Raw genomic sequence first — 27,224 nt, forward strand, 5'->3', positions numbered from 1 at the left:
CGTATATATTGTAGTGATTGGTTTAACGCATATTGAAAGTATTTTATTTAACTTTACAAAGATAATGAGTGCAAAGATTATCAAGCTAATAAACTGTTTACAAATGCTTGTAATATATCAATAATAAACCAAAATGAATAAATAATTAATAAAAAGATCTTCTTTTTGCACTGATAAAAACAAAAGAAATAAATCAAATTGGTTAAGTAAAAGATTTATTCAAGGATTTGGTCGAATTGATATCAACAAATATAATGATATCAACAAATATAATAAATGAAAATGGTTTAGTTAATGATTTGTTTAAGAATTTTGTTTAAACATATTTATTCAACATAACATTTAACATGTGAACAATATTTACAAAATACAATTTGGGATTGATTTCAACAAACATAATAAGGCAAAATGGTTACGTAAATGATTTATTCAACGATTCTGTCCAATTAAATACAAGGATAAACATCATTTTGAAAAAAACAAAACAAGACAAAAAAAACAGGACTCTTTCATGATATCCATCTGATTCAGAAGTAAATCTTGAAATGTATATGTATATACATGTACTATAGAAAGTGATTGGAATAAAAATGTAATAGAAAAAAACAGCATGACTTTATCATTTCCATAAAATATGCACCATCACATTGTCAAACGTTTCTTTTAAGAATAAAGAAAGACTAATGTACACATCACATATTATGTAAATTTAAAGGCATTGGTGAACAAAGGAGGAACAAGAGGAGCAAACACAAGTTGCAACTGTAGACATTTAAGTAAGAATTGTTTGTAAAATATGTATTCCTCTATTGGCGACCTTTATTATTCTAAACAATGAAACCAAAATATCGACATGGTAATATGAAATATTTTGACTTCCTAAATCATATGATACAGCACATTTCATTAAAGGAACTGTACTGAGGGCGGAAAATGGTAAAAATGAAACTCTAACACAGATCAGCTAGTGTTCCTTAAACGGAAACATATGCAAAAACATAAAACATATGGATGTTTTATTTCAAGCCGATATGATTTAAAAGCAATCAAACGATTTTTTCATTTTTGATTTTTTCTCAATTTGCACAATAAAAAGCATTATTCTGCAAAAAGGTGTAAGCTATTATATTTTGTACACAAAATATTGTCCTATACCTACAGCAAATGGAACACAAATCTTATTTTATAAAATATTTCAAGTAGATTCGTGTCAAAAATCTTCAGTGTATTCTCTTCAAGGCGATTTATGTAAATTGATATGTTGTTGCTATAACAACCATGAAGACTAGAATTGCTATATGAAAGAATGGTTGAATTGCTGCTGATGAATGTACTTTAGTTTTAGTTTTACAATTTTCTTTTTCTAATTCAAAATCTTCAGGATTTTCCGGTGTATTGTCTAACCCTAGTAAAAACAAATCTTTCTTCGGATAAATGCCAGCCCACCGAATTTGGTCTTTCTTTATTCTTGGTAAATTGGGATCAGTTAGAGAAAGATTTCCACCAATTATCAAAGCATCCTGAAATAGTAAAAGACAGGGACATTGACAAAAACTACAAATTGAAAATGAAATAAAAAAATAATAATGGACCGTTTTATTGAGCTTGACGTGGATATTTAAAATCTATTTTTTCCATTTCGTTTGATGGAAAACTATTTTGCATTACAATATTTACATTTTACAGTTTTTTTATAATATAGACAATTCACGGATTTCATTTTCAATTGGTAAAAAGCACGAAATTCCCGTGTCACGAAATTTAGTGACTTCACAGTAAACAATGGTAGCTTATTCTATTAATGTCAAATTTAAAATGAAAGAATTAAATGCAAAAGATCGATTTCTAAAACAATCATTCATTTTTTTGCATATACGTCGTTAATGCAGTGTTCTGTGGGATATTCTCACAGCATTTAAATAGAACAATATTACTCCAATTACATTTACCTCCTTGATCGACACCAGATCCACCTCTGCAAACACATTTTTAGGGAGAAGATTTTTCAATGGAATACCCCGGAAAATGTCTGAAAATATACAGGTATAAATGTACAGGTATGTAAAATACAAGATATTGCAAATATCCATTGGTACTTCAATTAGACCACTAAGTCAATGATTATCGTTGAGTATATCTTATATGTAAATTTATCTCATGCGCCATTCTTTGAATTAACTTTGGCCAATTTTAATGTATACTTTAATGGAGGAAATTAAAATCCTAGTGGTAGGTTAGCAAAAAGTGAAGCTTGAATTCAATGACACTTTTCATATTGATTTAAATACTTTTACTCATCTAAGCCCCCTAGCACCGGCTTTATCAAAATTCTAAATTTATATAACCATAACAGAAATTCTATGACAATGCATAAAACTGTTAATATACTTACTACCAAATTTATGTAAATGGTTCCGTACGTAATACGGTGCTGAATACAATAAGCTGGACAATCCCCTGTCCTAAATAAAAAGTATAAAACATAAGTGAGTGTTTCTCAGTCATAATTTTAACTTTTACCTACACTAAATAGCGTTAATGGAATTGTGCATCTTTCAATAAGGACAAAACCGTCGATCATTTTAAGAGAAAATTTCAAATTAAGTTCTCACTGAATATCTGACAATGTCTGAGATTATGACCTGACGGTGAGAAGTGATGCCGGTTGAGCTTGGTCAGCATTGGTCGCATGGATAGATTCAGTTGCTGGTAGTACACTACAGGTTAAATAAAACATCATGCATGTGTGGATCAATTGTTCTTTACGATACAGACGTATCTTGACATTCAATTTCTATTCTCACCTTGTAACATTTCCAAATTTTAAAGCATTGTCACCTATATCAAAGACGTGTTGTGGAATATTCCAAATGTTCTTTTCTATCTGTTCTTTTACACCTATGCATCCGGAAGGCTGTATTTTACAAGTGTTAAATACTTACCATGATATGGCCAACATTCGACTCCAGTATTGTAAAATTTCCTCTGAAATACAAAATCATTTGAATTGTAATTGTTCAAAAGTTTGTTCTCAACTTCTCACAATATTTCCTCTTTTAGTTCTAAAATATTCATTTAAACTACGATTTGACAAAAACTTAAATCATATTAATAGCAGCTTGCCTTCAAATTCATGCTAATTTTCTTGAAAATTTTGAAATTGTACTTATTGTAAAAGTCTGTGTGTCATACTGAGAAACAATGTTGTAACACTTGTATGTCTGATATCACTTATTGTCCAATTCAATTGCTTGATTAAATTAAGGGTGAAAATCTAAATCTGCTTTTTCATGATCCTATCATTTCCAAAGTGTAAGTATTCCTTTTTTTCAAAACTATATTTTATTTAATAGAATGTATGAACTGTAACATTTTGTACTGTGCTATTTCCATGATCTTATGGAAGATTCTCAAAAATATTTTCTTATACATGTACATGTATTTTTGCATTATTCATTTTCAAAAATATCATAAATATAAAATGTTGTAAATGCATGCAACAAATACACAGAATTTACAGACTTTAAATATTTTATATATAAAAGTAAGGTATGAAATAACCAAAGTATATAAATATCCAGATATACTCACTCACCCGAATGTCAAAATTTTCATCGTGATGTATTGGTTATCAAAGCCGAATTGTGTTGGGAAAAATAAATTCTGAAATTACAAGGGCAAAGACCAATCATGTTTACAATAAATTATAAAAATGCAGTTATGAGATATATACAGACACATATTATCGTAATGTTATCCACGTCTTTTTTCAGTTACCATTATTTATTAGGTTAATATGTTTGAAATAAGGAAAAATATTGAAACAACATTTTTGAATCTGATCTGTACGAAAGATCAGAAGGAACACTTTAACTTCTTTAATTCGCCATTTAAAAAAAGAAATGAATACATTATTCAACGATATCACATGACATATTTAAACGTTCACAAAATTTAAAAGTCAATAATTCACGACTAAAAATTCACAAATAAACTTCGTGAATTCATATTTTATTATCAATCGAATCAATCTTTACGAAATCACGATTTCAACTCTATAAATACGTGATTTCCGTTCGTGGATTTTATATCTTGATTTAATGAAGTCATGAAGATGAAATAATATAGGCGTGAAGTCGCGTACATATAGTTGAAATAAGTGAAGTTGAAATTTTGAAAAAGTGGACCCATGAATTTGAAATCGTGGATTCATGATGCTAAACTAACGAATTCTTGAAGTTTAGATGTCTCTACCGGTCCGTTATGGATTTATCTCTACACATTTGAAAAATTCGGAGTAACTGTATTTATACCATTGAAAACTTTAAAGCATTGAAAGTTCTGTTTCTGTCACAGTTTAGTCTGACTGATAAGGTTGCGTTGATGTCGAAATGAATTTGGACAGACCCATTCTTGATTGTGAAGTAGATGTCGAAGTTTGATACAACCAACGTACCTACTGCATCTGGATACTTTCTACCGACCTGTAAAATACAAAATAAATCTTTCAGTAAAAACAGATGAAACTAGATATTTTGTTAAAATTAAAATCATGGTAAGCATGTCTTTATAAAAATGAGAAAAAAGAAATCCCCATAGAACGGACAAGATGATGCATGCACAGTTGATTGAGTTTGTTCATTGGCGGTATTGGTAAGTGCAGAGCTTCTGTCCATACCCCTAGCACCGACTTAAACAGAACTCAACATTAAGGCATGCTTATTGTTAATTCTAGAATTTAGAAACATCTGCAGAGCTTTTCGTTAATACGGCGATTACCATAGGACCCTAAATGTGCCACATCCATGCCATTCCTTGAAAAACAGCGTGTGTTCCCCTATATAAAGGAATGAAGAAAGTCTAGGATACGTATATCAGGGTATACATTATAATATTTATCTAGGACTATTTTCAGTATAAATCTTAATATTCTAAACGGTTAAAGACATTAAAAAGTACTTTCGAGTAAGGAATGCGCTTTTATGTTCTGTCGCCTAAATAATGCTAGAATTAAGGTAATAATGTAAGATAGGTTTGATTATAGTGACTTTTTGCTATAATATTAATAACATAATAAATACATATGTAAAGAACACCCGACAATTTGGGCACATAAGTAAACTTCTTATCACAATAATATTCAAATACTTAAAACATCATTATAATTATTTTAAAGATGAAAAATATGACGACGGTTAGCTTGCATTCTGAAAAGAAAGTTTTGCTTTTAAAATATGTGTACTCCAATTTTACATTATATTTATTTTTATAACTTATGGTAGCTCTTAACTTAAAAGAAACTTGATGAAGTCTAGAAATTGTTTGAAATTAAGTGCAAAAGTATTATTAATAAAATAATTTCAATATCTTCTGTCTAGATCGTTTGTAACACTAAATACTCATTGTATATTTTTTCGATTTGTAACAATTCCTTACAATAAGATAAAAATAATTTCATACCATAGGAAAAAGAAAACTCATGTAGAATCCCTGTGTGTCCAGTTCGGAGATATCTTTAAACATTGGGAGTAGTTTTCCGAGCTAAATAGAAATTGAAAAAAAGAAACACATCAACAAACAACATCTAAGTTTGTTAAAGTAAACCAAAGAGATAACGTTAAGATTTTCACCTTATCTAATGACAACCCTTAACCTGCTGGTACAGGACAGTAATCATACTTTGCCGACAGGATAGAGCCTGCAGGCCTGGCTGAATATTTGTACAGTCTGACTAGCCTCTTTTAACTGGTAGTAGCTCATTTCTTGTTTTCTCTATTGAAATTTTGGACTTTGGACATTTTATTCATCTGGTTGAAATAGCTGTCAAAATATAGAAAACTTTTAGGAAACTATTGCCTGCCATATCTATCATATTGAATATGTTTGACAACTTTTGTTTTTGTCTCTAGTTATGATATCAAAAGTGTTGCATGAATTTGAATATAATTTAGATGATAAGTAGCTAATGCAAAAACAAACCGATATATCATTGACACCTATTCCAAGTTCTCTCTTGAATTTTTTAAAGAGTTCATTTAGAACACTCGGATACATCATAATCTCAAACGGTCGACTAGACGAATCTGGTAAAGGAATGGATGGCGTGAAGTCCATTGATGGATATGGCATATTATCATCCTTCGTTGAAGTTTTAATCTATAAAAGATTGTAATGCCAAATCTGTTAAAAAATATATATAGCATTCGTATATGACATTTGCTTCCTTGTTAATATTGCAAATTATTTGAGAGGGAGAAAAACATGGTCAAGTATGTAAGTTTTCCTCATCGGTATAGTTATCTTTATCAGAACAAAACTTAAGTTTGAAGTGTTGCTTGAACATGACTTTTTATTCGATAAATGAAATGAGGTGTGGACAATTTGTGATCCTAGGATGTGCCGACCAGCAGCATTACGATTGCCGTTTTTATCTTTATTTCTTATAATCTGATTTATTATTTTCTCCTGATACCGACATTGAAACATACAAAAAATAAAAAAATGATAAATGTAAGTAATAAAAAAGATAACCAAGTCATTTAGTCCAAGATGCAATACGTTGTATTTCATTTTGTTTCCATAGATGGCTTTGAAAAGAACAGCGTAAAGCAATATTTGTTTGTTTATGCATTTTCAAAGAAAGTTTGTAAAATTTACATTTGCTTCAATTCATATTAACACACAAGATTTGTTAAAAGATATGTGGCTTTTGAAACTTTCTACTATATTTTTGCCATAAAAATCAAGAGATCGGGTTTATAGATATAGGGTTAGTTTGAAGACCTCATGTGTGATAATGATGAAATCATTCTTTGTGTCAGCATAAGATCTCTCAGTTACCACTGTGATGGTCTTATCAAATATTGTACACGTGACTTCAGACTCTGAAAAGGTAAAAAAAAACAGCATCTAATGCAAGAGAAACCCCTCTCAAAAGTATGGCATAAAAGTACTATTTCTTTCAAATAAAGGCATATTTTTAAAATTCATTCAACAATGTTATGTTTTTACATTGAAAAAAGATAAATGTTTACCTTCAAAGGCAAGATAGTATTTTCCGTTGTACACTTGGCAAATCTGTAAAAAGTAATGAATTTTAACAGTATAAATTATTATTTCTTTATATATAACCGGATTTCAATATACCTTGGAATATGTCGATACTTTTCTTATAGTTTTAAAATTGTGGAAAAGTCGTATTAAATGCTCGGAAAAACTGGATGGAATCAATGATTAGACCAGAAAAATTACGACATCTCTATGGTGGCGGCTGATTTGTGCAATGTCGAATTTTCGCTCCGCGGGGTGCCATGCGAAAACACGATAATACGACAAAGTCACCAAATTATCGTACCCTCGTAGCTTTAGCGCCCGGCGAAAGTACGACACTCTTTTTTCATGTTTTCGGATGACACAATACTGAGTAAAAAAACAACAACAAAAAACAACATTGCACAAATTAGCCACCATAGAGATGAAATACAACGCATGACATCTGCTGTTAAGAGTATACAATCAGAAAAAAAGAGGAGATAACTCGCGAGCAATGACAACAAATATGAAATGAATTATGTGCCAACTTTTCATATGAAGTACCTCACTGAAATACTAGAAGAAAAGCTTTAATTTTATGATTGTAAGAATAGAATTAATTGTTTTTTAGTAGGCTAACAAAATAATTGACCAAATAAACATAAATGAAAATTTAATTTTACACATTTAAAGTATATAAAGTAATATGTTTATGTTTACTTACAAACTTTTGAAAGATGTCTTTAAGGTCCTCATTAGTTATATGTAGCCCGATGTTCTGTATGTTTTTCTCATTTACTTTGATGTCGTCTATTTTGACGGTGCAGTTTGATGTAAGTATATGTAATGTGTTTGGGGTCATTATCTGGTTTGAATTGTCTGAAAATATATTTTCTTATGCTTCAAAATGACGTGCAGACAAATGTAGTAAATAACTGTTAGAAATTTCAATGCCAAAATAAAATGAGGATGTTTTTTCTCCTGAAATATGATGATCATTCTCATTTGTTTGATAAACATTCTTCAATCCTAATTTATCGTGCATGCTAAATTACCACTCCAGGGTCAACAATATGCCATTGAGGCAATTTTGCACGAATCAAATGGAACATCAGTCATCTTTAAATATCATTATATCCTTCTGAATTTCATAAATGGACTTATCCAGCTTGATTTTGTGGAACTGTCCATTATCAAAGTGGGGATGGGGGCTATCATTACAAGTTGTGAAGTTGGGTATGCCACGGCTACAGGCCATGGTTGGACTGCGCGTATCTAAAGGCTTGTCTATGCTTACTATATCGACAATGTAAAAAGAATAATGACTTACCTACAGAAATTTGCACAATACACTACATTAACATACAAGAATAATGAGTTATACATTATGCTCGTAAAATGCATTATTTCCTTTGATGAGTTCATTGTTACATAGTTGAGAAGTTAAGGTAAAACATAAGTTGACGGTTAACAAAACTAAAAGCTTAACGTATCGAATCTCTTAAATGGGCTTTTCGGCTTTCGTTTTTTTGGGAAAATTGTCCGTTTGGGAAATCAAATTTAGCCAGACAACAGTATGGAGCCTGGTCATGCAGACTGGCTTGTCTCTATACTTAGAGGCTTATCATTTCCAGTTTAAGCAGGGTAATCATTAAAATTGCATTTTGTCACTACATATCCTAAGGACCATGGACTAGAATGAAAAAAGATGGATAAAATTTGTTATTACCCATGGAAACAACAGACGTTGCTGTCACATTGAACAAAGAAACATCTATATGTCCGTCATAAACAATGTGATTTTCACCTGATCTGAAAAATAAACACGAGATTTAAAGCCGACTCTTTCAGTTGACTAAAAACTGATCTTCAGAAATCGGACTTACAGAAAACTATATTAACATTGATTACATAAAACTCTATGAATTATTATATTTTCAATCTTGTGAAATTAAGAATATTCAAAATATAACTAAATTTACTATTAACTCATCAAATCTGAAAAATAAACACGAGATTTAAAGCCGACTCTTTCAGTTGACTAAAAACTGATCTTCAGAAATCGGACTTACAGAAAATGGAAAAATAATGATAGCGTTTACCGGTGAAAAGTAAAACGATGGTTTCGACAAGGAAGTTTAATTTGATAGAAGAGAATACGTATAATGATGGCTATCAGCACGGAAGTTGAATAAAGTAGTGGATGTATTAAAAATGACGTGATGAAAGTGGATTTTTGAAAATACCTGGAAAGTGTAAGATTCCCGTTATGATGTAACACGGAAGTGAATGTAGTGGCAAGCATTGTCCCATCAGTGGGAATCTGCACATGACTTACATGCAAGTTTGATCTGAAAATATATATTAAAGTACATGTATACAAAACATAGAGTGAGTTTTTTTTACTCAATTTCGGTTCGGAAATGTTAGTTGATTACCGTCATTTTATCAAAATCATTAAAGGAATTATAATTTAAGTATCATCTTAACATACTGGGCTTTTACACAGCACATGCCTTCATATCACAATGTATAGTATATTATTGCTTATCTAGATCCGGTAAAATATTAAGAAATCAAACAGATGAAGCATTGTTTGGTATTTATCGTTTTCATCTGTTCTACAAAAAACCTAAGTTTAAACGAGGTTTTTGTGCACAAAATCAATTTATGTTGGTTTTTAAGGAAATATTTGCTATTTGCTCAGGATATTTTTTATCAGAAACGTGCATTTGGTCTTAAAAGTCAACGATTGTGCACATTTTTCATGTTTCAGGTGTTCATATATGTCGGTCATGATGGAATGGAATATACGCATACATTAAAGGCCCATTATGCCTAAGAAATGCTATCATCTTTATTTCTCAAAAAATATTTTTTTGGTATCTTGTTACAGTTTCTAAAAATAACTCATTTGCCATGAAGATGATCTTTTTCTTCTTTAGCTCTGTTGGCAAATTGGTAAAATTATAGTGAATTAGTATTTAGTATGAAAGTAAAAATACCACTTTGTTTACATTTTGCTACCTTTATGACACATTACTGTATTTTAACGCTACTTTCTTCAGCTGTATTACTATGGATATGTTGAAACATTATGAAACACATAATTGACATTTCTAACAAATAAAAAAATAATAATTTCCAAGGCATAATGTGCCTTTAAAGTAAACTTCCTCAACAAATTTGCCTAAAAATTTGAAAATATTTGAACATATTCTCTTCAGTCAGATTTAAAACACGTGATTCATTTGTTTGTAAGCCATGGTGCATATAATTTGCTATATTTATTAAACTTTGGATTTTTTAAATAATATATCTTTAAAAGTCATATCACATGGTTCTATGAATACAGTGCCGTAAAATTTTCATTTGATATGAGGGATATCTATATGGTCTTTGTGAAATTGTATGTAAATTCTGTAAAAACTGTAATTTAAAGATTATTTTACATATTTAACAAAAAGATAATTTCATGCACAGACTATTTTGAAATTTAAGGGTGATAGACACTCCGATAAGTTTTTGTATTTGAGAGAACTTGATTCAAATGTAATAGGCTGAAAATGCGTGCTTAATCGATATAGAAAGTCAATAAATTGGATATTTGAATGAGAATTTAAATTACATCAACTCATTTAAGGATCATGTTTTACTACTTGAGGAATATCTCAGAAGACCGACATCTTTTAGCACATTATTTCAGGCATGGGTAAAAAATCATTAAACATCCGGAAACTCACTTTTATTCGACAAAACTACTGGATGTTTATATTAGAATGAATATTTTAACAATTGTACACATGTATAAATAATGATTAATTTAAATGTCATCTATTTAAATTGCTTTCATAAACCGCATTACAATGATAAAGACAAACAACATATTTCCTCCTAAATCATGTGCATGTATGCAGTTTTCATAATAAACAAAACCACATTTAATTTAAATATATAAGAACAACATTGCATTACGTGATAATATCCTATTTGCTCGTACGTCATATAATTACTTTACTGAGAATAATTACTAAATAATCTCGTGTGCATGAGTAGCTTAGTCGTGCGCATAAGATAAATAAAACCACACGCATGTCATCTTTGTGCCACCGTAAATACAGTCTTACCATTGACATTTTTATTTTTTTTTACACAAGAGTATCATTATGAAATTGACAAAATAGTAGTATCGAACTGAAAACTAAGTGACCATTGATTTGAGTCTGAAGCCTGAAGCTGAATCTTGCCTTTTAAATTAACACTGGTTAGCCCATGAACCCGACTTAGTAAATCGTGCACATGACTAAGTAACTCGTGTGCACGACATATTAACTTGTACGCACGAGATAATTAAGTCATTCGTACGACTTAGTAACACGTACGTACGACATAGTATCACGTGCGCACGAGATAAATAAAACACACACTTATCACCTCTGTACTAATTGTTCTTTCTGTTTTTTTTTTACTTCCTGCGTAATCAGGGTAAATAATCGTGGACTGAAGTGAATAAGTGTATGTATTGACCATTTCTGTTAAGGTTAAAGTTGTTAGGTTGGGTATTAGAGATCATTTAAGATAAGTATTTGAGCCGTGTCACGACAAAACCAACATAGTGCGTTTGCGACCAGCATGGATCCAGACCAGCCTGCGCATCCGCGCAGTCTGATCAGGATCCATGCTGTTCGCTATCAGTTTCTCTACTTGTAATATAGTTGGTAACCGAACAGCATGGATCCTGATCAGACTGCGCGGATGCGCAGGCTGGTCTGGATCCATGCTGGTCGCAAACCCATTATGTTGGTTTTGTCATGACACGGCTCATTTAAAGAATATACTTACAGATCATCAAGATTTGCCAGCGTGTATGATAAACCATTTGACTCATCGTGAAACGTGTTGCTTACGTCGACTCTGTAGTCAACTCGAGGTTTCAATAAAACACTGGCGACTGGAATAAATCACAAGGTTAGAAATTATAATATAGATTATGATATATAAATATATAAATAAATAAATAAATAAATAAATAAATAAATAAATAAAAGCGAACATTATTCAATTTAAATGTGTAAAAAAATGAAGGAGCCATATTTTATTTTCTTGAACAACGAGGACGACGACGATGATGATGACAATGATGATAAACATGATGGTGGGGATTGCAATAACAATGATAATGATCATGATGACGACGACAACGACCTTGATAATGAAAATTATAGCTATGGGTATGATGATGATGATGATGATGGTGATGATGATGATGATGTTGTCTTTGATTATGATGATGATGATGATGTTAATAATAATAATAATAATAATAATAATAATGAAAATAATAATAATGATAATAATAATAATGGTAATAATAATAATAATAATAATAATAATAATAATAATAATAATAATAATAATGATGATGAGATGATGATGATGATGATGATGATGATGATGATGATGATGATGATGATGATGATGATGATGATGATGATGATAATAATAATAATAATAATCATAATAATAATAATAATAATAATAATAATAATAATAATAATAATAATAAAGATGACGGTAAAAATAATATATTAAAACGTACCTTTATTAAATTCTGATATATTTATTCGGAACTGAATGTCACTTCTTGCATGTATACCATAAGATAAACATCCAAAAACGATTGTTGTTGTAAAAACACATTTTATAAACTGTGGCATTTTTACAGATTTGAGCAAAATATTAAGATGATAATTTAATTCTGATATAATTTTACAATCAAACATTAAGTTCGCTTTAACTTTTGTTATATGATATGATTTATATGCACGATTGTCATAGTTATTTTTTTACGAATACTATTAACGCATCTTAACTTCCTGTTAAGACGTTTTCAAAATCAGTGAAGCGTTTTCCTTATTATTTTTTCTTTTCTACTTGAAACGCAAGTGGTTGTTACGTAATATTACCTGTAATGTAATTGTATTAATTATTCATACATGCTTATAAATGTAAAAATTATGTTGTAGTTTAACAACAAAAAAAAAAACCTCTGCAAAGCGACATCCTGTGGTAGACAACTAAATTGGTAGTTGCTGTGAGCTGTTCCTCTATGAAGGTTAAATTTATTATGAAGTCTTACTTTGAGATAAAGTGAAACTGTATTTTAAGAGAGGTTGTTGCTATACAGATGGTCGCTTTCGAGAGGTTGAAGTGTAAATTTGCCGAAAGTTAAGAGATAATTTTATACAATTAACATCAAACACGAATATTTATAAAAGTATAAAAAATGAATTGGTAGAATTGCATAACAAGATTTTGTCATCTAGACGTAGCTTATCAATTATGCGTTTTTTACTAGAAATCATAGGCTACCTGTGGAAACAGAAAGATGGCAGGGTATACCTTCTTCTGAAAGAAAATGTTCTTTTTGTAATGATGATGTAGGTGACGAATTTCATTATTTGCTCAAATGTCAAAAGATTTTAGATGAAAGAAAACAGTATTTAAAAGGTGTTTTTACGTTAATCCCATTTTGTTAAATAACAAGAATTGTTTACTAGTGAAAAAAGTACTAAATAAACTTAGTATTTTTGTTTAACCTACCCAAGCATGAAATTATGCTTCTAAAATCGTAAAACTAAAAGTAAAACTAAATGTAGCTACATGGTGACACCTAATTTGTTATTCAAACTTCCTGATAAAACGGTTAAAACAGGCTACCCTCCCGAAATATAGCAATAATTTAACGGAACATAATTTAAGTTATAGCCTTAAACATCAGCATCTTGTTAAGAAAGATTTGATTAAACATAATTACATGGCACGCGGAAATATACAAGTTATAAATAACTTTTTTTTAAATAAGGAAGCAATGATTTAACAGGATAAACTTTATGCAAGAAGATAATAAAAATTCAATTATGTGAAGAGTTAAGGATTGTGTTTCTAAACGATAAAGATTCTTGGATATATTTTGATAAATTTATTGAAACAGTTTTATTTTGCGTTGAAAATAGATCAATAAATTTGAATACAGATGATCTAACATAATAACATGTGTTGAGTTGCTGCACTCGTAGACCATGAATGTAAGGGCACACACATATTAAGTGATATTCATTTAAACGTTAATGGTGAAATCATATTGTGGTATATATTTTTCATAGACGTTAGAAATATTAAGTTAATTAAAATTAAAATGAATGAATGACTATTTCCACAAGTTGTGACACAGAACTACGGTGTTCCGTTAGGACTAGCGCGTTTTTTATCTGAGAACGAAAAGCGCGAAACATGACAGCACGATGGTGACATTACGACAGCACAATTGTGACAGTACGACAGTTCGATGGTGACAGTACGACGGTACGATGGTGATCATACGACAATGCAACAGACTGTCACTATCGTGCTTGTAAAAATATTGTTACGCTAGACTTGCCTATTCACGGGAAATCCCCGAATCTTTCAGTTGTTTGAAATAATTTCACCTTTATATTTAAAATTAAACTGATCATAATTGTCATATCCCATCTACCGAAAGTTGGCGTTCATAACGTGAGTAAAGTTTTAATTGTAGCTTTTCTTATTTATTTATTTATAAGCAACATTGCAAAATTTATCGAATAATGTTCTTGTATGCTAAAAACTTATGAATGTGAAAGTATATCGGTAATAAAATGTAAAAGTTTCCAATTTAAGATTGAAAGTAAATCTTTAATTATGTGTTTAGTAATAGCGCATATTTGTGCAATTTCTCGTCTGCTCAATTTACCTATCATACATTAAACTTGTTTTCTTTACAGAAAGAAGATGACACATTGTTATAATAACTTTTGTGCGTTTATTTTCACTATCTACTATGCATTTATCAATTATGTGACACTTTCGCATAGATTTTGAAAATATTGATTTTTGTTGTTGTTGTTGTTGTTTTTAATTCATTTTTTTTCAATTTAAGTCTTGTTTTCTCTATAATGTAAAGTTTTGTAGGATTTGATTGTTCTACCTGGCAAAGAGAAAGAGACACTATGTGTTCATCTATGTGCTTTTTCATGCAATCGACATAAAGAACTAAAACTCTTTTTGCATAACATAATCTAGCGTCTATAGCAGAATTCGAACCAACAACAGCTAGGTCCGGTGATGCGTCAGCGACTTGAGATAATCTCGGGCACTGAATATTCTCCTGCCATAGATATTTAATTTCCTTTGTCACCAAACGTTGTGAAATTTCGAGATTTGTTTTTTTAATATTCCCTTACCCATGTGACGTGCTATAATTATAAGTTCTTTTGTAGGTAAGCAAGCCCTTACAACAAGGAAATAACGTTGAATTAGTGTAAGATGATATCTGTTTACACCATACTTCTGTTATGTGTTTGCTCCAGTGGCGCAGCAAAAAGTGGCGGAGGAATACTACTGAAAATAGGCCAACATGGTCTAAATGAAGGTTACAAATTTTAAAAGTAATTGTTTCACGTGGAAAAAATTGTTATCTTAATTTCAGGTTAGAATATCTGGAATACTTTAAAAGATCTTGCTGGCAACTGGTGAAAATAACATAAGTATTTTTAAATGTATGCCTTGGGATAGTTTTAAAGCGCATGGGATCTTGCAAATTTTCTACTTTTCTGTGTACTGTGAATCGGACAATCTGCGTTCGATGCAGGTCACTTTCGTTGAGATTGACCATGAAATCCTTTCTGCGGTCATTCACATTGTACCTCTGTTCTGGCATGTACAGAAGTTATCAGTTTATCAGTTTCTTGCAAAATTGAAAGCAACTAGTACTGGTAAACTGTTTGACAGCCTGCTCAGGAACGATGCGGTGACTAAACTGTACTCTGGGAAAATTCAGTATGGCTTACGTCCTTGATCCGGAGTGAAAACTACCAATACCATTTTCAACCTAGCAAACACAGATTTTTTCACGATAGCTATAATTAAATCTTAAAAGGAAACTTTGTGGTTTGAATAAATTGCTTTATCATCTTACTAGAAAATATGTGATTTGTTTTCCCTACGAGAAAATAAATCATTACGAAATATATCATTACCGAACTAATGTGGCATGGTCAAAGTACATGGTATATAATGTTAGAATGACACGCAATTCTGTCGTAACCTAATGTTCTTCCAAGAAAAAGGTGCAAAAACAACAGTGCTGTGTTGACTCAGAGCGTTGAAATGTCAATAACCAGATGTGGAAGTTTTTTTTGAATGACTGCATGCCATTCACAAATTTCTTATCTCAAAAAATGATAAAAACCTGTTGTGAATGCACTTGCAAAAATACATTCTCAGATTCATGGAGATCCTCATAGAATAACAGAATGAACTTTAACCTTTTTTATTTAATAATTTCAGCCATTTCGTACGTCATGGACAATGTTCTCATTCCATACCTAGAAAACGACCTTAACATACAAACATTTAACATTCCTCTTGGAGCTGCAACAATACTCATCGAAAAGTAAGCCCCTGTTTCATTCACCATTATATCACTTAGTAAACGGCAGTACACCAGTAGTCCACCTTTTGTTGTTTTTTCGTGTTTGTTTGCATTTTAATAGATTGTATATTCAAGTACTGTATAATGTTTAAAAACTCACTTATTAAACCAATAACTAAGCAATAGAAAGAACATCGAAACACGAGGTTATCTGATTTGTACGATGGGCGTAGCCCCCGAGTATAAATCAGATTTCCAAGTTGCTAAAATTGGTTATGTTTCGTTTTCTTTTCTATACTTTGCGATACTCTTTAAATGATTTTTTTTTATTTTTTAAAAAGTAATGTTTATGGATTGTGTATGGTATACGGTTTCATATAATAAATAAATCCCAATATTTTAAGGAGCAGCAATAACGTTGCAATTTCCATTATGTAATGTAATAATTACCTAAAACGTCATCTTTGCTCACAACATTTTCAAAATATCATTTTGATTTTCAACAGACTGGGGCTACACACATTGGAAGGACAGCATGGTATGGTAAATATCCTAGATGATAACAAAATCAGCATCAAAGTGGGATTCTCGAAAATCGGTCTTAAAGCTAATCTTACACGTGTAGCGCCCGAGTATGTATAACATTTTATTTTTCGGCCTTAACCGATTTGTTTTAACCTTAACTTCCGGTACATTTACAAGCTATTTGCCATCCTTTTAGCGGTGCTTTGTCAATACAGATCAGATAGTATGATGCATGATAAATTTAGCTTATTAAAGATAAAAGAACAACAAGTTAAAAAACTGCACAGGAGATATGTTAATTACTTATATTAACTTTTTGTTGATATCATATTTGGAAACTTCCTAGCAACGGTAAAACCAGGTTATACTCGTCGTCCTTCTACTTTGTTCTTTTATATAGCAATTCCTTCATATATCTAAATTGAACTTTTAGGCTGCTTGGAATTATTTTTAAATGCCACATTATTCTATGATGCGATCAATATTTTTCTTGTCTATTTTATATAGTGATAACATTTATGCTCCGGACACAGTTGTTTTCTTTACTGACTGTAACTTGAAAGTTATATTTTCGCTTGGTAAGTGATTGATTTTTTATTTTAATTCAATTCACTTGATTCCGACAAGAATAAATCAAAAGCCCTTTTTCTAGATGTCGATCAAGTATCTAATGGTTTCTCCTGTTACAAGATTTAATATGAATGTGTATTTTACAAACTATGGATAGTCATATAATATAAGCATGTAATATCCAGTAACTGCTTTGTTAAAAATTTGATTTCTTTCTATCTACCCCATCTACCCTTATTAAAGTTGTAAAATCAAACTAAGGCGCGCTAAATGTTATGTTACACGTCATTGAAAAATGATTCCTTTTCACTTATAACACTCTTTATTTTGGATATCTGATAACAGAATATTATATTCGTGTAATTTCAATACTGAATTTATTGAACTCGTTGAATAAAATAATATTATGCTCGCCAGAGGCAGGCATAATATAACTGAGTTTACACTGGACGGACCTGGCGTCATATGATGGAACATGGTCGTGATCTAAATAAGGCTCAAGTCTATAATCCCTGATGAGAGGCAAATATAGTAACCACTTGTTCGCTGTGCCCCTTTTTATTAGTTATTAAATCAATTTAAATACTGTTTGTCGTCTGTTACTGGTTACCAAGGTTTGGGAGAAAAGAAGGATGGAGTTACACTTGATTCATGCAAAACTGCCATTGGATCATTTTCTGCGAAAGGCACATTGGGTGCGGCACTAGAGGGGCTATTTCTAATCGGGGGTAGCGCTAGTATTGCTTCGCTCGTTGAACAGGTAAATAAATTAATCTAGTAGAGTTAGCGACTTCTTAGAATAAATAGTATTTCTTATTCCTTATTAGTTTAGTTTTTATAGGTTGAACAAAAAATGTACTCAATTGATAGATCACTACTCTGACCGGTTATTTTGAATAGATTTAACCACACACATTGACACGTGTATTTTGGTAACAAATATGTTGTGGTGATATTCTTATTGTATCTACATATCTGATAATTAGATTTAGTCAGGTCCGGGATCTATGCATATATAGGTACTTTAGTCTTGTTTATTCTTTAATTAAATTAACACATTTCGGTTTTTGCCTTAATTGCTTTAGAATGAGTTCTGTTTTTAAACACGTGCTTGATTTACAAAGTATATTGAAATCCACCTATGTCGCAATAGTATATAATGTTTATGTTAAGACTGATCATTTCTGCCCTTTACTTAGCAACATCTTACTGTAAATTGTAAATTCATTAACTATGCGAGCTTTAAATCTCGTGGTTTTGTGAATGAGGACACATTTCGTGAATTATTAAATTCTTTGATTGTCTGTTTCTTTTATTTTCTTCTTCTTCTTTTTTTTTGCAAACTGCACAAATAATACAATGTAGAATAATCTAACAGTAGACGAAATAAAACTCCGTTGGAAAATTGGTGCCCGCGAAAAATTGATGAATAATAGTGTTTCCACTGGGATTGTTGGACTCTTGACTGGCACAGACATAAACTGTGATTTATACAAATAATTAATTAATTAGCTATCATGCCCTTCTGATTCTGATTCTATTCTTATTTCAGATTTGTCCCTCTCTTGAAAATATCACAAATGAAAATCTTGATGACATCCTCAGTGTGCAAGGTAACTAATAAATATATGCAACAGCGCAAACCATTTTAAAATAAATGTGTTTCTCTTAAGATGATCAAACTGTTTAAATATTTCCTTACGCCCTAACATATTTTGGCGATAATTTGCCGCACATATATATTTTTACAATTATACTATTTAACAGTTGTGCCTATCTATTTCATTAGAAGCTTGTTTTAACTAGGTATCCTAGGTTCAAGCTTTTATTGTAATTTTAGATACAGTGAAAATTTCAACCAGGAAGCATGGCGACATATCTGTCAACATGAAACTCTTGTCAGCATCGACGCAGGCAAATGACATTGAAATGAAAGCGGAGGTAACTTTTGTTTACTCAATAATTTGCAATGTAGTCAGAGTCATGAATTGTCTCCCATTAATGTTTGCAACATTAACATCAAGATTTTTATAATTTTAGGTTACGACGGGAGCGGATTCTTTTGTCGGAAATGTTAGTTTTCCAGGACATTCACGCAGAAAAACCTCCCGTGCTGCAAATTTATTGATTAATGACATTCTTCTTGGAGAAGTGTTTAAATACGCAATACAGGTTGATGTTTTTAAAGGATTTGAATTACAGACGACAATTGGAAAGGTAAAAGAAAGGAAACATATATTTTTTGTCATATCCGATATGCTTTATATGTTATGCTTTTGAAATATAATAACAATTTTGACACCATGGAACATGTAGATTGTACTATGTCCATTTTAAAGGACAATTATGCCTCAGAAATGCTATAATTTTTTTTCTCTTGCTCTGTTGTCAAATGGCATAATTATAATGAATAAGTATTTTGTATCATAATACATAATGTACACTTTTCTATCTTAAAGACACAGAAAGTACTGCATGTTCAGCCTGCTTTTACCAGTTGCTAAACATGTAACATGCTCCAAACCATTTTAAAACATTAATTAACACATGTTTGACATTTCTAAAGAATTAAAAGATATATATCTGAGGAATAATGTGCCTTTAAACCTTAAATTGCTATGTCGTTTTGATAACGCAGAGTGCAGAGCAAATCAGATGAGCTAAGAACTAACTCTCCAAGTCAAAATGCATGCTTCTGCTCATGTCTGAAGTACTGCACGGGTGGGCTCCTGTCTTCTTCCTTGACCAGTAAAGCTGGAAAGGCGCCGTTACAGTGTCAGTGCAACTGAATACCCCTAACAAATGCTAAAATTATCAATGATTACAATACAAAAATACAGTTTTAAGGTCTATTTAGTTTTTTGCAATTCATAATGTCCATACTCATTCGAACAATTTTATACTCTACAATCAAATCATTAATTTGGATTTTTTCTTCAGAATAACTATACAATACAAGTCAACGAAACGTCTATACAGAGCAGATTGACGTCATCATCAGAGGGCGTGAGCGTTATATTGAACGTTACGTTTAATGTGTACACTGAATATCAATGTCTGGGATATCGACTTACAATGGTATGCTATATTTTATAAGGAACTTTATTTTTTATACCTAATCTTTGAGACTCACTCAAGGACTTGCGCATGTTACCGCTCATGTCGCAAATACTGCACTGATGGTCCACCTTATCGGTTTTCCTGGATAACTAACCACTATATGAGTCGCGTCACGACAAAACCAACATAATGGGTTTGCGACCAGCATGGATCCAGACCAGCCTGCGCATCCGCGCAGTCTGATCAGGAGCCATACTGTTCGCTTCCAAACCGTATAACAAGTAGAGAAACTGATAAGGAACAGCATAGATCCTGCTGAGACTGCGCGGATGCGCAGGCTGGTCTGGATCCATGCTAATCGCAAACCCATTATGTTTGTTTTGTCATGGCGCGGCTCATACATGTATTGGTTAACCATGCGTTTTACGTTTGGTTAGATAACAAAAGACAAAAGTAAAAGTTAAGTATTTGTTCAAGCACACATCTTTAAGCAAGACTAGTAATCATAGCAAAGTTATTACATTTAAAGTTCTGAACCTGCCGGACCCGAAAGTAATTAGCCTTTGCCACCAGTATAGAGCCAGACTTAAGACTGTTGGTAGCTAATTTAATGAAAAGATTTTAATGTGTATAGATTACTGTGTATGTAATAGGCATTATGCTTTTTATGCTTGTCATCTATATTTTGTTTCGTCCATCCAATATATTATGTTTACTCTCATGTCATTGTATTTTTCATGTCATTATATATGTATGCTTGTATATTTGTTAATCACGATTTAAGTGAAAATAAACGTTCTTCTTATTCTTATTCTTCTTATTCTTCTTCTTCTTCCTCTATTGTATTTTGATCATGAATTCCCTTAAATTTTGAATGAACTCCTAAAAATTTAAAGTTTGGTAAATCTGCAAATCTCTTGCAGAAGTCTTCAAAAATCTTGCACAAATTTAGCAGGTTAAAAAAAACAAATTTCATTACAGGATACCGTCACTCCTCTGGTCTTGGGCTTAAATAACACCTTGATTCAAGTAGAAACAGATAAATACAGGTAAATTAGTTTTCTTTTATATGATTTATCAATACAGACACTTGCGGGTCAGGATCGAACTTCTGACTACCATCCCGGCCGAGTACACGTCTTTAAAACCATATTCTATATTAGTAAACCCATTCACTAATCAACCATCAAACCCTTATTTCAGTTTGTTTGAAAGAAAAATCATTCTTCGATTGGTAAAATTCCATTTTGTTTAATTTTAAAGATGTGTACATGTTGCTTTGATTTGCCTTGACTGATGTTTATTTATTTGTGTTTGTGTTTTTTTACTAACATTGTTACACATTAACACTAACCAGGAATTACCATTTTTCCCATTTTCTGACTACTTAACAAGATTTCAAATTCTCTCGGGATAAGAAACAATCGGGATAAGAAACATTTGAGATAAAATTATTGATATAAGGGCTTGTTGTTTATTTGTTTTGACCAAAAATAGAAAGCATATTTTTATAACATTCCATTTCGTTATCATATTTGAAAAAACTTAGCACCGTTTATATGACCTAACCTCATTGATATAACCTAACCTCATTGATATAACCTAACCTCCTTGATATAACCTAGCCTCATTGATATAACCTAGCCTTATTTATATAACCTAACCTCAATTATATATCCTAACCTCATTAATGTAACATAGTCTTATTGGTATTACTTAGCCTCATTTATATTACCAAACTAACATAATTGATATAACGTCATTGTTATAACCTCATTGATATAAACTAGCCTCATTGATATAACCTCATTGATATAAACTAGCCTCACTGATATAACCCCATTGGTATAACATAGCCTCATTGATATAACGTCATTGGTATAACCTCATTGGTATGATATAGCCTCATTGTTATAAACTAGTCTTATTGATATAACCTGAATGGTATAACATAGCCACATTGATATAACCTAGTATTTCATTAAGATGATGATACAAGTTAGCGATAATTCAACTATATAGTATTTTAAAAGCCATGTTATCAACAGAATTAATTTACTTTAAGCAAGTACATTCTCATAATCTGTATCAATCAAAGTTATTATTTCAAATTGCATTTGCATTAACAGGTTACAGTAAAGGTACTTAGTAATTAAAACAACTTAAGTATGTTAATTGTTTTTTTAGGTTACAAAAGCACTTCACTGTGTCATACTGGAACAAGACGTGTCTTCAAAACATAGAAAAGGTACAATGCCGGTTTTCATAGCAACGGACACTAATATACATGTTAAACGTGAATAATATATATATTTGTTTCTATTGTATCATATTATGAAGGCATTTCTATTGAAAATGTGTCAGAGAAGAATCGTATACCAACCGTACATGCACAGTGCGTTAATTCGATTACCCGCACTCCAGTTACCGCACTGTCTATCAGGCATGCTCGTTGATTGGCTCATGTGTTCTGGTGTTTCATATTGTGACGACAGGGAACGTGCTTTTTCCATTTTGTTTATGAAACAGAAGAGAAAGAACATCAAACCACCCGGCAATCTGATTTACTAGTATACTAGTAAATTATACTAGGATACTAGTATCCTCGTACAAATCAGATAGCCTCGTGTTTCGATGCTCTTTCTATTGTTTAAAATAGTGCATTGTCGCAACTTCCATCCTAGATAAGCGTCATGTATTTAATTAGAAGAACTAAACGAATGACTGATTATAAATACCTAATTATGAAGAACTGTTAAAGGAACTCCACTGAGGTCCAAAAGCCTAAAAATATAAAATTTGAAATATTCATACATGTATAGACCAACTGGCGTACTTCAAACAAAATGATTTTCAAAAGATAAATAAACCATGTGTACTTTCAGTGGCAACAATTATGCTAAATATTTGTCTTGTGACAACGTATCTAATTAGATCTTTTTATTTTTCAAAAGCTAGGTGAAAGCAAGAATGTACAATGGGAGATTCTAAGTCAAACAAATAGTGAATATGAAAAACGACTAATAGGTATGTATAATTTAACAGTTTCTTGACATTCTAGATTGAAATTTGTTTAATGCAAATCTTATTTGCAAAATACATTCCGTGGTCTTTCAGCATTCCGAATAAAAGGCAGAGAGTGTAGGTGGTCGGGTATTCTAGTCGGTAAAGTTGTAGAATGGTATGCCCTTTGGTCCCGGACTCGAGTCCTGATCAAGCTGCATTTCTTTGCTTGTTTAATACTATTGATCGATGTTTTATTAATTTTGCTAATGCAGCCATAGTCTAATCAGTTGTATTGTCATAAACAGAATACAGGCCAGCGTAGTCTGCACTCTTAGAAAGGAACAGGTGTGTTTCCGGAGAGGAAGAGGGACTGTTGACCAGATATTCATCCCTAGAAACATCCTGGAACAGACTAATAAGTAGACTGCTAATATGTATATCCACTTCGTTGATTTTAAGAACGCGTTCGACTCAGTGCCAGTCAGAGACAGTATTTTGGTCATCACGAAAAAGTACGGTATATCAAATAAACTGATCCAAATGGTTAAAACGCTATATGCAGACTTCCAATGCTCTGTGATCGAAGGCAATGAGACTACAGTCCCTTCCTTTGTTATGACGGCATAAAGCAGGGCTGCTGAATGTCGGGATTCTTTTTCCTTTGATTATAGACTGGGTGATGCAGCAGACGGTCAAAGAAATAAATCAGCAGATAGGTCAAAGTCTTTCTTTTGAAAAGCCTAGTTCTCTCCGCATTGTTATATGGATGTGAGACATGGAAACTCACGAAGACAGAGTAAAAGAAAATCCACTCCTTCCAGACAAAATGCCTAAGGAGGATCCTTTAGATCAGATGGCAACAGCGCATATTAAACCTGACTGTACAGGAGATTACAGAAGCACATAACATCAGTGACGAGATCAGGAGGAGGTAGAACTGGATCAGCCACATGTTAAGAAAGGAACGAGCAGATGACTGTGCTGTGGCAGTTGGGTGGTCGCCTGGGGGAAGAAGGAAGAGGGGACACACAAAGACAACGTGGCGACGGATGATGGAAGTAGAAAGAAACAAGGCGGGATGGAACTCCTGGAGCACAGCACGCCGAGAGGCTTCAGACCGCAACATGTGGAAGTCAAATGTCCATTTCTTATGTGCTTCTTGACAAGGAGAGAATTAAGTTAAGTACCATAGTCTATGTGTAATTGTGTATGACCTAATTAATATTTAGATGATGGATTTTTCTTCTATTTCAGGTCAGAGTTTTGAGCTGAAACTCCCAAAACGAAAATGGTACGGATTCAAAGAGCCATGTATAGATACATTAAAAGTATGCGCCATTTTTCTTTGTCTCAATAACCTCCATCTAAAATTAAAAAGATCAGTTTGTTATTAGTTATTCGAATATCCAATTACAAGCTACCTACCAACGTGACGCTCATGTCATGAAATAGAACCGCCGTCTCTTCAACTAGAATTATAAACAAATGTTCCAGATGAGACTTTTAAACCAGAAGCCGCGTGTAATGTTGATTGACATCACTTAAAAGTAACTGTTTTTTCTCCTAAAACTGGGTAATTTCTGTATATTCACTATGTTTCAATAAGGATAAAAATACTAGAAATCGTCTGGCTTGAGTCGCCTTAATGGGTTTCCAGTGGCAATAAATAAACGCAGAGTGACAGAATAGAATAAATCATTATTATTATTTGATCTTTTTGCTGTATATTTCAGGGTGGGGTTGTTTTTTCGTCAGGTCTGCGGTTTGGTAACGTCAGTGAAGTGGTGGAAGAAGCGTTGAAGCACAAATACAATCAGCATTACAAGACGAACGTAACAGTTTACATATATAGTGATGGCGAGAAAATCACGTTTGACGGTAGAAAACCAACGGTAGCTGCCGGTGTTATCATAACTTTAAACGTTTATTTACTGGCCTCCTCAATAATTGTATTTTTATTTTTCTCAAAGGACTTTGATTGTTGAAACCAAATCAACAAAATTAAAAAAAATAAAATCATTGCTCCCGCTTGATTGTCTATGTGAGAAACTCGTTTATAGGTCTACTAAACTTGATTGAATTCGAAAATTGACTCGAAAGTAAATGTTTGAGGCAAGGAGGGGGCTTATGCTTTTGTAATGTAACTTGTCGGCGACACATGACTGCTTCAATATTGCAAATAAGCAGGGGAACTTAAAGCACTGATGTAAATAATTAATTAAGCATTTTACACAAATGAATTTATACAATCCATTACAAAAGCGAATGTATGATATTGTAAAATTTATTTGCAGACATTTTACTGTTTGAATTTATTATCATCTTTTAATGATTTTATCTTGTAATGTTGTAATATATAAGTTGAAATTATAATTTATGCTAAAATGATGGATAAGCGTGTCTAAAAATTGTTTTTTGTTTTACCTTAATTAACCTTTTCGAGCTTTGGCGTAACAGTTAAACTTGTTAATACATGTACCATCTCTGTCATTACAGAGAAAAATTACACATTTGAATACATTTCAAATAATTTTCTGCGATATAAATTCAATACGGCGCAATATATTATAGGTTCTAACGAAAAATGAGAAATTATTTAATTTTACCCATGAAATATGGTGATATATCAGTTTCATATTTTTAAAAAATAAATATGAAATATAAATATGAAAGTGGGCGGAGTCAAAACTCATATTTAATTTAAGGGACTCCTTTGCCTTTTCTGTACGAAATCTGCTGTGGTCATAGTATTATTTTTACAATAGGTTTATCTCTTAGATTTGGTTCGCTAAATTGCTAATCATGGTCATGCAACTACATAGTTAGGTGAAGAAGCAGGCGCTTGTTTTGGTTGAGTCTATTATGTTTTGTTTAGGGGGTGAGTTGTGATACACAAATTTACAATTTATATGCATTTATTTTTTTCCAATGATTGTTATTATCTTAAATGCTTCTGGGATTGTTGTTTTATCAATTCATTTGTAAATAAGATTGTTATATGTCTATTAACGGAATAGTTTTAATGAACACGAAATTAGTTCACACCTACATGTGTATTGGTAACGTGATGGTTTAAGCCAATGAAAACACGTCAATATTATTATACTCAGGCAGAGAAAAAGTGTGCAAAGAGTAAATCGATAATCTTTATGTAGCCAGCAAACTTTGGATTGCAAGTATTTTTTCATATCTTTTCGGCAGAATAAAGTTTTCGAGGATTCGTATCGTAAAATGGCTGCCATTTACAGTATCAAGTGATTATCCCAAGCACCACCGCGACTTAGCGCGGGAATTTTAATTATAGCTAACCTCTGCGCGTATACCTTTTTCATATTTTATTGTAATAAATATTTACAAACTGTGTCTGTCGGGTTTTTTTTATCAATATATAACCAATAATGAGGTTAATATGAATAAATAATCATATCTCAAATCTTTGACTATGATTTACAATGAAATTCTACCTTAAGTGTATTAAAAAGGTTTTTAATTTCCTGTAAGTTTATTTTTGTGATTATGCTTCAAAGCAGTCAATTGACCGTGAATTTTCCTTTCATATTTTGATTTAAAAGTATGC

The 27,224-nt window shown here is 31.7% G+C and overlaps 2 protein-coding genes across 5 annotated transcripts; one reads left to right on the forward strand and one right to left on the reverse strand.

Moving 5' to 3' along the window:
- Positions 1-254: 254 nt before the first annotated feature.
- Positions 255-12,831, reverse strand: LOC132755068 (uncharacterized). The gene is made up of 15 exons (XM_060745858.1): positions 12,632-12,831; positions 11,875-11,983; positions 9,279-9,383; positions 8,762-8,844; positions 7,757-7,911; positions 7,035-7,077; positions 6,784-6,884; positions 5,980-6,156; positions 5,461-5,541; positions 4,314-4,484; positions 3,596-3,663; positions 2,943-2,985; positions 2,393-2,462; positions 1,950-2,029; positions 255-1,520 (listed from the first exon to the last, which is right to left on the reverse strand). Exons 1-15 carry the CDS (start codon positions 12,813-12,815, stop codon positions 1,245-1,247), a joined length of 1,746 nt encoding a protein of 581 aa, XP_060601841.1. The 5' UTR covers positions 12,816-12,831; the 3' UTR covers positions 255-1,244.
- On the forward strand, positions 11,863-26,035 carry LOC132755069 (uncharacterized). 4 transcript variants are annotated; one of them, XM_060745860.1, is made up of 15 exons: positions 11,863-12,000; positions 15,333-15,484; positions 16,402-16,507; positions 16,993-17,118; positions 17,519-17,589; positions 18,196-18,341; positions 19,134-19,194; positions 19,422-19,522; positions 19,622-19,798; positions 20,522-20,659; positions 21,623-21,690; positions 22,829-22,889; positions 23,596-23,668; positions 24,902-24,975; positions 25,381-26,035. In XM_060745860.1, exons 2-15 carry the CDS (start codon positions 15,379-15,381, stop codon positions 25,630-25,632), a joined length of 1,560 nt encoding a protein of 519 aa, XP_060601843.1. In that variant the 5' UTR covers positions 11,863-12,000; positions 15,333-15,378; the 3' UTR covers positions 25,633-26,035. The 4 variants fall into 4 exon arrangements, with proteins under 4 accessions (XP_060601843.1, XP_060601844.1, XP_060601842.1 ...); XM_060745861.1 differs by lacking the exon at positions 11,863-12,000 and adding an exon at positions 13,591-14,120; XM_060745859.1 differs by lacking the exon at positions 11,863-12,000 and adding an exon at positions 14,462-14,589.
- Positions 26,036-27,224: the final 1,189 nt, after the last annotated feature.

This window comes from Ruditapes philippinarum, unplaced genomic scaffold (genome assembly GCF_026571515.1).
Source record: "Ruditapes philippinarum isolate M1 unplaced genomic scaffold, ASM2657151v2 ctg268_1_1_1_1, whole genome shotgun sequence".
In the NCBI taxonomy this organism is placed as follows: Eukaryota; Metazoa; Mollusca; class Bivalvia; order Venerida; family Veneridae; genus Ruditapes; species Ruditapes philippinarum.

Bases quoted from the DNA above. Each gene is read 5' to 3' on its own strand.
- LOC132755069 (XM_060745860.1), top strand. From the start codon at position 15,379: ATGATATCTGTTTACACCATACTTCTGTTATGTGTTTGCTCCAGTGGC. The intron at 19,799-20,521 runs GTAAAAGAAAGG...TTTTTTCTTCAG, and splicing joins TACAGACGACAATTGGAAAG to AATAACTATACAATACAAGT. The intron at 22,890-23,595 runs GTACAATGCCGG...ATTTTTCAAAAG, and splicing joins GTCTTCAAAACATAGAAAAG to CTAGGTGAAAGCAAGAATGT.
- LOC132755068 (XM_060745858.1), bottom strand. From the start codon at position 12,815: ATGTTTGATTGTAAAATTATATCAGAATTAAATTATCATCTTAATATT. The intron at 6,885-7,034 runs GTAAACATTTAT...TTACCTTTTCAG, and splicing joins ATACTATCTTGCCTTTGAAG to AGTCTGAAGTCACGTGTACA. The intron at 5,542-5,979 runs GTTTGTTTTTGC...ATTTCTATTTAG, and splicing joins TAGGTGTCAATGATATATCG to CTCGGAAAACTACTCCCAAT.